The 12,710-nt window shown below is 54.7% G+C and overlaps 1 protein-coding gene across 2 annotated transcripts in view; it reads right to left on the minus strand.

Annotated features, from left to right (window-relative positions):
* PRTG (protogenin) overlaps nt 1–11,327 on the minus strand; it is a 30,287-nt gene extending 18,960 nt beyond the window's left edge. For both annotated transcript variants that reach the window (XM_070762207.1, XM_070762206.1), the window contains exons 1-2: nt 11,154–11,327; nt 10,629–10,934 (exon numbers count right to left, since the gene is read on the minus strand). In XM_070762207.1, the coding sequence (XP_070618308.1) occupies nt 10,629–10,934; nt 11,154–11,232 (385 nt within the window). In that variant the 5' untranslated portion in view covers nt 11,233–11,327. The remainder of the gene's footprint in view (nt 1–10,628; nt 10,935–11,153) is intronic.
* Between the last annotated feature and the right edge of the window lie 1,383 nt (nt 11,328–12,710).

Below are 12,710 nucleotides of genomic sequence, written 5' to 3' on the forward strand. Positions count from 1 at the left end.
GCGCAGCACCGGCTCTGAAGGGGTTAATGGGCAGCGCAGCGTGGCCCTCGTCTTGCTGGGTCTTAGGAACTGCCTGACACTCACGGCAGGAGGCAGGAGCTCAGATTAAGGGTATTTGAGGACAGGGTGCTGCTTTCTGCTTGCCCCCCAGCCCAGCACTCAGCCCCCCCCCCCCCCTTTTCTCCTGGCTCCTTCCACCCACTTCTTCTTTCTTTGCCCAGACAAAGCCTTCCCGGCTGGGCACTGGGGCAAAGGCTCTGGCCTGGCGCTCAATGGTGCCCAGAGGTTGCAGCCACCCCTCCGTTGGTTGCAGCGAGTGCGGCTGAGCTCCCAAAACAGGCCGCAAGCGTCTTCACTCTGGCGAAGGCGACCAGCCATGAGCCTGGACGTGGTCTGAAGAGGGGCCACCCAAGAAAAAGAGGGCCAAATTGAAGCCAAGATGGCCGCTGTGGGGCTTCTGCCCATGTGGGCAGGAACTGTCCACCTGACCCCTAGAGCTGCCTTCAGACCTGCCCCGTGAGAACTGCAGGGGACCAAAAGGCCCGGTTGGTCAGCTGGGCAGCAGGGAAATGGGGCCAGGAAGTCCTTTTGGCCATGGCAGGAGGCGAGGGAGCCCCAGAAGGAGGCATTCTCGCCCTTTTGGCTTTCAGACTGAGGCTTGTTCCGCCACCCAAACTAACCAGGGTCTGTTTATTCCAGCCCAGAGGCCAGGGACGAGCCCTTCTGCAGTTGACAAGCGTCTTGGAGGAAAGTTTAAATGGGAAACCTCTTGGCTCCCGTGGGCAACCAGCCACAGAAATAGTTATATGGTGGGGGGGGGGGGCACCGGTTTTCCTTTTCTGGACTTCAGGCTGTTGGGAACAAAACTGCCGCTTCCCATCTTCCCTATGAAGGCCGGGAATCCTGTTTAAAAGTTTAGAATGGAAGCGGATGCAAGCCGCCTTCCGGCTCTAATCTGGACAGTTAAAGGGAACCACAGCCTGCGGTCATTGGTCGGTTGGGGGCAGGGGGGGCAAATAGGGGGCGCCTGTAATTACTGGCCCTCTGGGAGGCCTTGAAGAACGAACCAAGGTTTGTATTCCCAAAAGAACCGGAAGTCTCGCCTGGAGGCCAAAACGGGGAACCCTCCTGCCGTGCCCAGAGCCGAGAAAGACGGAGGAAACCTTCGCCCTCCCCTGGACTCCGGAAGGAATTCTCCAGAACTGCAACTCCACCGCCAAAGCCAAACCAGCCAATGGGAATCTCCGCCTTGCTTTGCCCCGTGTGTTTCTGAGGCCGCCCCCCAGCAGGTCTTGGCTCAGGGGGCTTCAGTGGGACCCTTCCAGGGACTGCCAAGTCTGTGCCTGGGTGGTCCCCGGGAACCCACGGCCACTGGAGCAAAGAAAGCAGCCCCATGGGCCGGTCTCAGGCAAAACGCTGGCCAGAGGAGCCCAGCCCGGACCCTCATGTTAGTCGCAATGTTATTTACTTATATCCCACCTTTATTATTTTTACAAATAACTCAAGGTAGCAAATGTCTCCAACATGTTTTCCCTACAACCAGCACCCCGAGAAGCGAGTTGGGCTGAGAGACAGGGAAATGTTGTCATTTCTACACCCGTGAACAGGAATTACAAAGCCATTTATAGATTGTTAGGAGCATTCTGTTTTATTTCTATCACTCTGATGTCCAGATACTTTACTCAAAGAGCCCTCCACTCCTCTACTCACAACAGAATACCCTTTGCAACTAATCCTAGGTTTAGAAAGAACTATGTTGCCTTAAAGCACAGCCCATAAAATCATCCATTACAACGTCCTTCCTGTCAATGACTATTTCAGCTTCAATCACAACAATACAGGAGCACACAAACAGATATAAACTCAAAGTAAACCGCTCTAAACTCAACTGCAGGAAATACGACTTTAGCAACCGAGCAGTTGATGCCTGGAACTCATTACTTGACTCTGTAGCGTCATCACCCAAACCCCCAAAACTTCACCCTCCACTGCTGACCCCTCCCGATTCCTGAGAGGTCAGTCAGGGGCGGGCTTAAGTGCACCAGCGTGCCTTCCGTCCCCTGCCCTAAGATTTCTCTCTCACTTGCATCATGTATATAAACATTTTTATATCTTTGTAGACCACCGATATGTACTTGACCAAACAAACAAACAAATAAATTAAATGGCCAAAAAAAGAAAAGTAGTAAAGGAACTGCCGATTTCGACCATCTCTTCTCTCTGAAAAAGAGCTGCCCTTTTGAAATCGGGTCCGGAGCGTCCGCAGCGTCCCAGGAGCCGGACCCTCCTGCCTGCCTGGGCCCCTCCCCCAGCGGCTGAAGGCTGCAGAGACCGGCGCCCCCCTCAGCCCCTCTGGGTGGACAGGGCGGGCGGGCAGGCAGGCGGCAACTTCAAAGGAGCAGCTCATGGAGGATGGAGACCGTAGCATTTCACCCCCACTTGGTGCCTCACACAGAAAATGTAGAGGAGGAACCCCCCCCCCATTGTCCTGTAGTGTATTGGAAGCCGCTGGCTTTGCCTGGTCACTATCTTATCTTTGGGGTCCCTGTGAATGGGGGAAGGCGAGGAAGAAGCCGCTCATCTTTTCCCGCCCCCAGGCAGCCCCCCCCCCCGAGCAAAATGCCATCCGCTTGGATAGGCGCTCAAGATAAGGCGTGGGAGGGGGGGCTGTAGCGGGGGGGGGGGGCTGCATTCCTAAGGAACAATTCAGGGCAATCACTGAGGAGCTGACTTGGAAATCTCCGCTGGTGAAGGAGGAGGTCATCCGCTCTTTTAAGCCTCACCCGGGCCAGTTTCTAACCTTTTAACCCAGGGAGGAATCCTTCATTTGCACATGAATCATGGAACCCCCCCCCCCCGCCCCCCCACTAGGCTACTCCTGTGTCGGGGCAGATTAAAGGGTGAGATTTCCAAAGGCACCGGCACCACCACCACCACCACCACCACCGGGGATTGCCCGCTGAGGCCCCCCAGGCCCAGGAAGGTGCTGAAAGCCTGGACAGAGGTCCGTGGGGCGGGGGTGGGTGGGGCGGGGACCCCCTGCCTCTCCAGAGGAAGGAGGCCCCCTCCCCCGCCTGCTGAGCTCAGCTACAAAGAAGAAAGTGGTTTTGTCCTTCAAGGCGGTAAAGCCATCGGGGACCAGAGGGGACTTTCCTCTCCCCACAAAATGCTGGGAATTCAACTCCCCCCCCCCCAGCAGACAACAGGCAGTGCAGCATTTCAGTCCCCTTGTGTGAGCTGTAGGGATGGTGGACATCAGAGTCTGGACATGCAGGCAGGAGTTTAAGCAGGCAGGGAAAAGCCCATCCAAAGCCAACAAACCCCAACAGCTTTCCCGCCTGCAGGAAAAGTGATTTCATCACCAGCGCAGAGCTCCCAGGGGTTGAGCCTGTTGTATCCTGAAATGGCTACCTTGTAACGCTGTAAATAGTTTGTTCCTCTTTTCCAGCGCTGTCTGAGCCCAAGCAGGAAGTCGCTCCTGATTGGCTCAGACGCGGCCGGCTCTCGCTTTGGCGGGAACCGCAAAAGTATAAAAGAAGCGGCTTCTCCCTGCAGAGCCAGTCGGTACTCGCTGAATCGTCACTTTACCTTGCTGAGCTGTCACTTATTCTCTGAGCTGAATAAAAGTACCGATTGCTCAAACCCTGTCTCTGGGTCTACTTCACTGGCGACGAACGAACGGAAGAACTTCGCGTGCAACATGGACAAAATCCAGATCGGCCAGGCTCCAGAACTTTTCGATGCCGAGAAAATGACTTGGGACGAGTACATGGCCACCTTCGAGATATTCCTCGAGGCGGCGGGAATGCAGGACGCCGGAGCCGATCGCAGACGGGCTATTTTTCTAAACTACTGCGGCGCAGAGATCCGTAGACTTGCCCAAACTCTCACCGAACCAGAACAAGCAAGAGCCACAGCGTGGGACGTCCTTCAACAGAAACTAGCGAGCCATTTTAAACCAACCAGACCAGCCGTGGTTTACCGGCATCAATTTCACATGATGGCTCAGAGAGAAACCGAGTCGATAAGCCAATTCACAACGCGGCTTCGAACGGTACTCGCTCAATGCAAGTTTCAAGATCCGGAAGCTCGCCTCACCGACGCCTTGATTTTCGGCATGAAGAACCACACAGTGAGAAGTAAACTCCTCACCGAAGACGAGCCGACTCTACAAACCGTAATCAAATTAGCGCAAACCGCGGAAGCAGCCGACGCAGCGGCAAGAGAATTAAAAGAGCACGGAAGGCGAGAAACCATTGCCAAAATCGACGCCGAGTCCCCCAGCGCCATGGGAACAGACGTCCGCGGCCAGCTAACTAGCAACGGGGACGACTGCCTCCTCCTGCAAGACCAACCAAGACACCCTAGAGCTACTCATCCAGCCCCCTGCGCGGGCTGCCGGGGAAATCACCAGCGCCATCGATGCCCGTTCCGCGACACCACTTGCCGCCGTTGCAACCGGAGAGGCCACATCGCCATCGCATGCAGGGCAACGGCACCAGAAGAAACTTTTGCCACACAACAATACCAGCGACCCCAAAACCACCCCCCCCAATCGCGAGAAAGGAGACCGTTCCGCAACTCGGGTCAAAGGAATTACCCCACCGCTAACCGAGACTACAATAGAGGTAACTCTCAATATTCCGTGAATAACACGGCAACCAAAAAGGGGGCTAAAATTGTTATCTCGTTGTTGCTAAATAACCAGCCTTGCTCAATGGAGCTAGATACGGGTTCGAGATATACCATCATGCCCTGGGAAAAATTTAAGCTATATATGCCTAATGTGTCTGAGGCTGACCTAATTCAAACCTCTTTGGTGATCAGAGACTTCCAAGGGGGGGTAATCTCGGTCCTGGGAACTGCAAATGTACCTATTGTATTCAAGAATGTCAAATGTACCCTTCCCATGCTTATTGTGACGGGGGCCAAACACTCCCTGCTAGGGCTAGCATGGATGGAACCGTTGGGGATTGAAATTTCGGGTGTGTGTAATGTAAACTGTGATATTATGCCTAACTTTGTGAAAGAGTTCCCTGAAGTGTTCAGCCCCACCTTAGGATTGTATAAGGGAACCCCCATATCTTTCTCTATTGACCCCAAGGTCCCACCAGTTAGACTGAAACCTCGCAGGGTTCCCCTCCCGCTTCTCCCCAAGCTAGACTTACAGCTGGACAAACTCATTAGTCAAGGTATCTTGGTCCCTGTGGAACAGGGGCCATGGGAAACTCCCATAGTGACACCCCTGAAGCCAGATGGCTCCTTAAGAGTTTGCGCTGATTACAAATCAACCCTGAATAAGGCACTCCAACACCACCCCTACCCCATTCCGGTTGTGCAACAACTCTTACACTCCCTGGGGGAGGGGAAAAGGTTCGCAAAGATCGACCTGGCGCAGGCTTACCAGCAACTTCCGGTCGATGAACAAACAGCAAACGCTCAAACAATTGTAACGCACAGGGGGGCTTTCAAATGCACGAGGTTACAGTTTGGGGTGAGCATAGCCCCAGGGATATTCCAGAGCATCATGGAACGCCTATTGTCAGGGGTAAATGGGGCCATCCCATATTTTGATGACATCTTAATTGCAGGGGAAAACCAGGAACAAGTGAACAAAAGAATAAGGGAAGTACTTAAGAGGCTACAGGACAAAGGGTTACGAATCAAGCCTGATAAATGTGTCTGGGGAACTAACAGTATTGAATTCCTAGGATATAAAATAGATAAGGAAGGTATCCACCCCACAACTGAGAAGCTGAGAGCAATTAGAGAAGCCCCAGAGCCACGAGATAAGAGTGAGTTGCAAGCATTTTTGGGCCTCCTTAATTTTTATTCCGTTTTTTTAAAGCAGAAGGCAACAGTAGCAGAGCCTCTCCATCGTTTACTCCAGAAGGAAGCCCGCTGGACATGGGGGAAAATTGAACGTGAAGCCTTTGCTCAAATAAAAAATTTACTAACTTCTAAAAGTGTAGTAGTCCAATATAGTGCCTCACTACCCATTAGGCTCACGTGCGACGCTTCGCCGTACGGCATAGGAGGAGTCCTAGCTCACGTTCTACCTAATCAGACAGAGGCCCCAATAGCATTTTTTTCAAGAACCATGACCAGCACAGAGAGAAATTATAGCCAGTTAGACAAGGAGGCTCTGGCATTAGTGGCAGGGGTAAAGAAGTTTCACAATTACATTTTTGGAAGAAATTTTGAGCTAGTCACTGACCACAAACCCCTACTAGGCCTGCTAGCCCCCAACAAGCCCACTCCACCTTTTATGTCTCCAAGACTAATCAGATGGGCCCTTTTCCTCTCTGGGTATCAGTATGAGCTCACCCACAAGGGGGGGAAGGAAATCAATCATGCAGACGGCCTCAGCAGATGCCCCATAGCAGACTTGGTAGAAGACCCTGTTCCAACCACAGACGTGCTAATGATAGAACTCGAGGAAAACCCACTAACCACAGCAAAAGAGGTAGCTGCACACACGCAGCAAGACCAAATCCTGAAACAAGTAGTGAACTGTGTTCTAAAGGGATGGCAAAATGATATTGTTAAACCTGAATTGTGTGATTTTAAGAACAAAAGGCTTGAATTGTCATATGTAAAAGGTTGTTTGCTGTGGGGGGATAGAGTGATCATCCCCAAACGCCTAAGGGAAAAGGTACTCAGAATGTTACACGTGGGCCATCCTGGGATTGTCAGGATGAAGAGCCTAGCAAGGGGGCATTTATGGTGGCCAGGGCTTGATGCTGATATTGAAAGTTGGGTTTCAAAGTGTGACCCGTGCCAAGAGTCTAGGCCCAATCCCCCCAAAACAACTCCGGCTGAGTGGGAACAGCCTGCTGGCCCTTGGTCTAGGATCCACATTGATTTTGCTGGCCCAGTGGGGTCTCAGTATTTCCTAATAGTGGTTGATGCTTTCTCCAAATGGTTGGAAATAATAGCAATGAACAACATAACCACAAGTGCCACTATCAAGGTATTGAGCAGACTGTTTGCATCCCATGGTTGCCCTGATCTATTGGTGTCTGACAATGGACCACAACTAACAGCCAGGCAATTCGAATTATTCCTAGATGGCCTGGGGGTCAGACATGCCCTCATCTCGCCTTACTCGCCCTGGGCTAACGGGTTGGCAGAACGTTACGTAAGGGTGGCTAAAGAGGCATTGCACAGGTCAGGCCCTGGAGATGTGCAACAGAACTTGGACCAATTCTTATTAACCCAGCACATTACCCCTAACTCGCACACACATGTAAGCCCTGCAGAGTTATTGATGGGGAGAAAGTTGAGGTCACCACTAGACAGGTTAAACCCAAGGTTCTGTTTGAATAATAACCAAATGTGCATAAAACCAGAAAGAGAAATGTATTTGGGTCAAAATGTATATGTAAAATGCTTTGATGGAAATGTAAACTGGATGAAGGGAATTATTGTTAAGCAAAATGCACCCAAGACTTATATTGTTAAACTGGAGGATGGTCGTTTGTGGAAACGACACATAGACCACATTCGGAAACGAACTGAAAACCAATTACAACAACCCGCTGACTCGGACTCTCCCCCCTCAACAGACTTTTATACATTGCCCGAACTAAGAAACACGCAGAGAGACTTATCGGGCCAGGGGGAACCATCCAGCGACGCCGAGCCATCCTCGTCCTCCGAGGCCTTCGTTGGGCCCGCCAGGCCTAGTCCGCCGCACCGGGAGAACAGCGGCGAGCCATCCTCCACAGTCAGTGGCGAAGGAGAAAATGGACTGCGCAGGTCAGCGCGAGAGTCTCGAAGGCCTCACCGATTGGACGACTTCGTCACGTGGCTTTCTTGATGGATGGGTCCAACTATGAGGGGAGGGGTGTTGTATCCTGAAATGGCTACCTTGTAACGCTGTAAATAGTTTGTTCCTCTTTTCCAGCGCTGTCTGAGCCCAAGCAGGAAGTCGCTCCTGATTGGCTCAGACGCGGCCGGCTCTCGCTTTGGCGGGAACCGCAAAAGTATAAAAGAAGCGGCTTCTCCCTGCAGAGCCAGTCGGTACTCGCTGAATCGTCACTTTACCTTGCTGAGCTGTCACTTATTCTCTGAGCTGAATAAAAGTACCGATTGCTCAAACCCTGTCTCTGGGTCTACTTCAGAGCCGAATGAGGAGTTGCAAGGGGGCAGCCCTCCCTGCTTGAGGTCTTCCCGACATGCCCAGGAGAAGGACATGCCCCAGGGCGGCACGGGAGCAAGGCAGCCAAGCACAGCTGGAGGAGGCCAAGCAGGCTGCGGGCAAGGGGCCAATTCCTGGAGACCGCTGGAACTCTGCAGTTGGCCAACTGGCAACCCAACCATGCCTTGTTGTGCACCTGCAGAGACCCTTCCCCGGTGCCCCTGAAAAGCCAAGGCAAACGCTGGGGGGGGGGGTTGGCCTCCTTTATGCTCTCTTTTTAAAAAAAACACTCTCCTCATAGACATCAACACATGTACCATAAATCATATCAAAATTCAGTTATACATGACTATCCAATACACAGTTAACAAACCTAAGCTTGTGCCTTCTCTCTTTGGATTGCCTGTCTGTTTTCCCCCAATACTTCTGGTCACTCCCCTCCACCTCCCTCCCTCTTTCCTCTGCTGTCTTTCTCTTTCTCTCTCTCCTGCCGACTTCCCTCTTCGCCTCCTCTTTTCTATTTCTTCCTCCCTCTTCTCCGTTCCATGAGTGAATTTATTTATAATCCATCTTGTGATTAACAGACAGGTAGCTCATCTCCCTAACTTCACTTAATTAACGGGACAATTCTTAAGCTTATATTTTTTCTATCTCCAAGTTTGTATACATATTATTTTTTCTAGGTATATTATTATTACTATCTTAATGCTGCCTCCTTTGCTGCCTAATTTTGTCCCCTGGGACTAACACCTTTAACTGTCCATTTTCCTCCAATTTATTCAGTGTTACTTATCTTCCATATATATTCTTTCTTTAATTGTCATTATCAATCTGTTCATTTCCGCACAATCCAACATTTTCTTCATTACCTCCCTTTCAGAAGGGGCTTTCATTGCTTTCCCATTTTGTGCTAATACAATTCTAGCTGCTGTAATAATATTAACAATTATATCTTCTTTATTATATTTCACTGGTAATATCTCTCATTTCAACTCTATATGTTGTTTCAATTATCTTTTCTACCCATATTTGAATTAAGTTCCACTATGTCTTGGCTTCAACTCATGTCCACCACATACGATAAAAGAAACTAGGTGTTTGGTGACATTTCCAATATTTCTTAGATTTGTCTTTAAACATTTTAGCTATCTTTTCTGGTGACATGTGCCATCTATACAAAATCTTATACATATTTTCTTTATACGCTGTTGGCATTGTCAGTTTATAGTTTCTTTCCCAAAGTTGCTGCCATTTATCCAATTCTATGGTTTATCCAGAATACCTTGACCATTTTATCCTTCTTTTTCCTCCCTGCTCACCACATTCAGTCGTTCCAATGCGGCATTTTCTCCATTCTTGAAGGCACCGTACAAATGTCCTTTCACCCCAGTTTCCACAAGATGAGCACAGCCCCAGGCTTACAGGTTGACCAGAAGTAACTCCCAGGGAAGGGTAAGAAGACCCTGCTGCGCAAAAGGACCCCCCCCCCACCGGAAAGGCCAGCTCTATTGCCAGATCAAAGAGGGGGCGGCCCTGCCCTCCATCAACACCTCCCCCCTTTCCGGCCTGACACTGGCGTGCTGATGGCAGGAAGGACGGCCCCCTGCACCCCACTGCCGGACCCTGCTGCCCTGCTTGGATGGATAGGGGCTGGGAGAAGGGCCCTTCCTGCAAGCTTCGGTGGGCGCTTAGGGCAAAGAGTCCCGTCCCCCCCATCATGGAGCTGCTGGGAGAAAGGCCCTGTTGGAGGGCACAAAGATTCCCCAGATCGTTTCCTGCGGCTCCTTTGGAGACACAAAGCAAAGCAGCGTAGCCAACACAACCACAAAATGTCCCTCAGGACTCCTCTACCTCCACACCTGGTTTATCTCTTAAATTATTCTGCACCCCACTTGGAAGTGGGGGATACCTTTAAGCTGAAAATGTGACTTTAGATTTTACCCAGAGACCCTGAAGGCACCTTTCGTCCCACCCACCTCACCTCTCTTGCAGAGGAGCAGAGAAAATGCAGGAAGACAGAGACGTTATCAACCTGCAACAACACCTCACGGAAGCACCAAGTGGGTTGACCAGCAAAGTGGAGCCGCAAAGGAGCCGTTGCTTTTTACAGCTGGTGGGGAGGGGCAGGGAAACACTTTGTGGCCAAGCAGGGCCTCCCCAAAAGTCAGCAGGGCCCCTTCTCCGCCCTCGGGTCAGCCTGCCTGCCTGCCAGCCCAGCAATGGCGGCGGAGGCTCAAAGGCGTTGAAAGTGCCCCAGGATGGCAGTAAATCCAACTGACCACAATACTTGGGAGAGTGTGTAAAATCGATTCAGAGATGACCAGCCACAAAAGCACCCCCGATCTCCCTCCCAGGTCACCAGCCCCAGGGACCGGAGCACCAGAGAGGGGAAGGAGGCCCAGCCCAGGGCAGGACGGAAGCCCCAAGTCGGAGGGCCCTGCCGGGTGCTGCCGGTCCGGCCCTGCAGGGGAGGCGGGACACTTACTGGCAAAGGTGAGCTGGGCCTTCTGGCTGAGGACGGCGCCGTGTCGGTTGAGGGCCAGGCACTGGTAGGCTCCTTCGTCCAGCCTCCCGCCGGGCTGGCCGCTTTCCGGGGGCCGGAGGTAGAGAGAGCCGTTGGCGAGCGAGCGGGCCTGCTGCCCTTCCGACAGGCGGACCCCGTTCCGGAGCCAGGTGATGATGATGGGGGCCTCCCCGCGGGCCAGGCAGTCCAGCACCACCGCTTGTCCCCCGGCCACCGTCACGTCCTGCGGCTCCTTCACCAGAAAGAGCTCGGCCGCGCGCCCGGCCCCTGCCAGGGAGGGAGGGAGGGGGAGGAAGAAGGGGGTCCGGTCAGCAGCGGCCTCTTCGCCCGCTCTGCCCAGCCAGGTCCGGCCAGCTGCGGGAGGGGCGCTCCGAGGGGCCCCGCTGGCCGACCCACCCCCACCCCACCCCTCGCAGGCAGGGCGGCCCTCGCGGGCTCCGGGGAAGGCGCCAGGGGCCTCGGGGCGGCTGCGGGGCAGGGACTCACCTGGGCGGGCGGCCGGCAGCAGCAGCAGCAGCAGGAAGGCGGCGGCGGCGCGGCGGGGGCTCCTCGGGCGGGGCGCCATTCAGCAGCGAAGCTCGGCGGTCTCTCGGGGCCTCGCCCTCCCCGGCCCCAAGCCCTCGCGGCCGCGGCCGGACCCAGAGCGGCGGACAGGCGGCCACACAAAAGCGGGCGAGCGGGCGGAGGGCGCGAGGCTCCTCGGACGCGCCGCGGGTCCGGCGTTATTTTTGCGCCGCTCGCCATTGGCTGTCGGCGCGGGCGGGGCGGGGCCAGCGACCCCCGGCTGGCCCCTCCCCGCGAGGTCGGAGCCGGCACCTGAGGTCACAGGCGCGTCCCCGCTCTCGGCCGCGCGCCCCACCCGCCCGCCCGGCGCCGCCACCACCGCTGAGGGGCGAGAAGGGGGCGTCCTGCCGCTCGCGGCGCCGCCAGCCCCCGCTCCCCCCCCTCAGCGCCAGGGTCCCGGGCAGGCGACCGGCGAAGGTCCCTCTGAGGAGCCTGGCCCCGCCCGCCGCCCTCCGTTCCCCCCCGCGCCCAGCGAGACGGCAGCGGCCGCCCAGGGGTCCGCGGGGAGACGCTGGTGCCGAAGCGGCTCTTCCGCCGCGGCGCCCTCGGGCTGCGCTTCTGGCTGGTTGAGCTGCTCCAGGCCGCCCCGGCTGAGAAGTGAAGGGGCTTCGAAGGCACAAGCCGAGTCCGGCCGTGGCGCCCGGGTTCCCGCCGGCCTCGGTCGGCAGCGCAAAAGTCCCCGACGTCCCCAATCGCTTTGGGAACTGGCGGGGTTCCGCGGATTTCGGGCGCCCCCTTGTGAGCTGAACTGAGCGGTGCGTGTCCTCTGGCGGACAAGAGGAAGAATTGCAAAGGTCTTGGCTTTAGGAATCCCAGCGTTGCCCCCGAACTGGCGAAAGGGCACGGAGCGCCTCGCGGGAGTGTGTCGCTGGAAAGCCCCAATCAGCCGGGTCCACGTCCATCCTACCCCCCCCAGCTCAGCCTTCTCTACTTTGGGGGGGACAGGAGGGGCCCTTGAAGGATGGCGGGAGGAGGAAGGGGCCAAGGCAACGTTGCAATTCAGCATTGGGGGTCCATCGTGCCTTGACGCACTCTCAGCATTACTTCCTCAATCCCCCCCCCAACGATCTGGACCCTCATCTTACCTCTCTCACCCAACCTCAGGAGGAAGCCCGAGTTCACCTTGTGCCCCATCAGAATCGAACTCCAGGCCTTGGGCGGCTTGCTGCAATGCTACCAGGGCTCCTGGTGGGTACCACTGATAAAACTGGAACGTGGTATTCAGGAATGTCTACTTTTGTCCGCATTTCCAAGATTAGGAAGAGTGACCAGCTTCTCTGCATCAAATAGAACCCCTGGCCTAGAAATCCTTCCCCAGGGTCACTCCCGAAGCTCCAAGGCCAAACCTGCGGCCTCCCTCGGGCACTTTCTGGGGGGTCGCCCAGTGAGGCTCGCAGGGAGAGCTGGCCCGCACTCCCGCTTGGCAGGGCTGTCCTCCCACCCGCCTGGCGCTCCTCTCCCCCATGGCCGCATTGCCGG

This window comes from Erythrolamprus reginae, chromosome 10 (assembly GCF_031021105.1).
Source record: "Erythrolamprus reginae isolate rEryReg1 chromosome 10, rEryReg1.hap1, whole genome shotgun sequence".
Taxonomy (NCBI): Eukaryota; Metazoa; Chordata; class Lepidosauria; order Squamata; family Dipsadidae; genus Erythrolamprus; species Erythrolamprus reginae.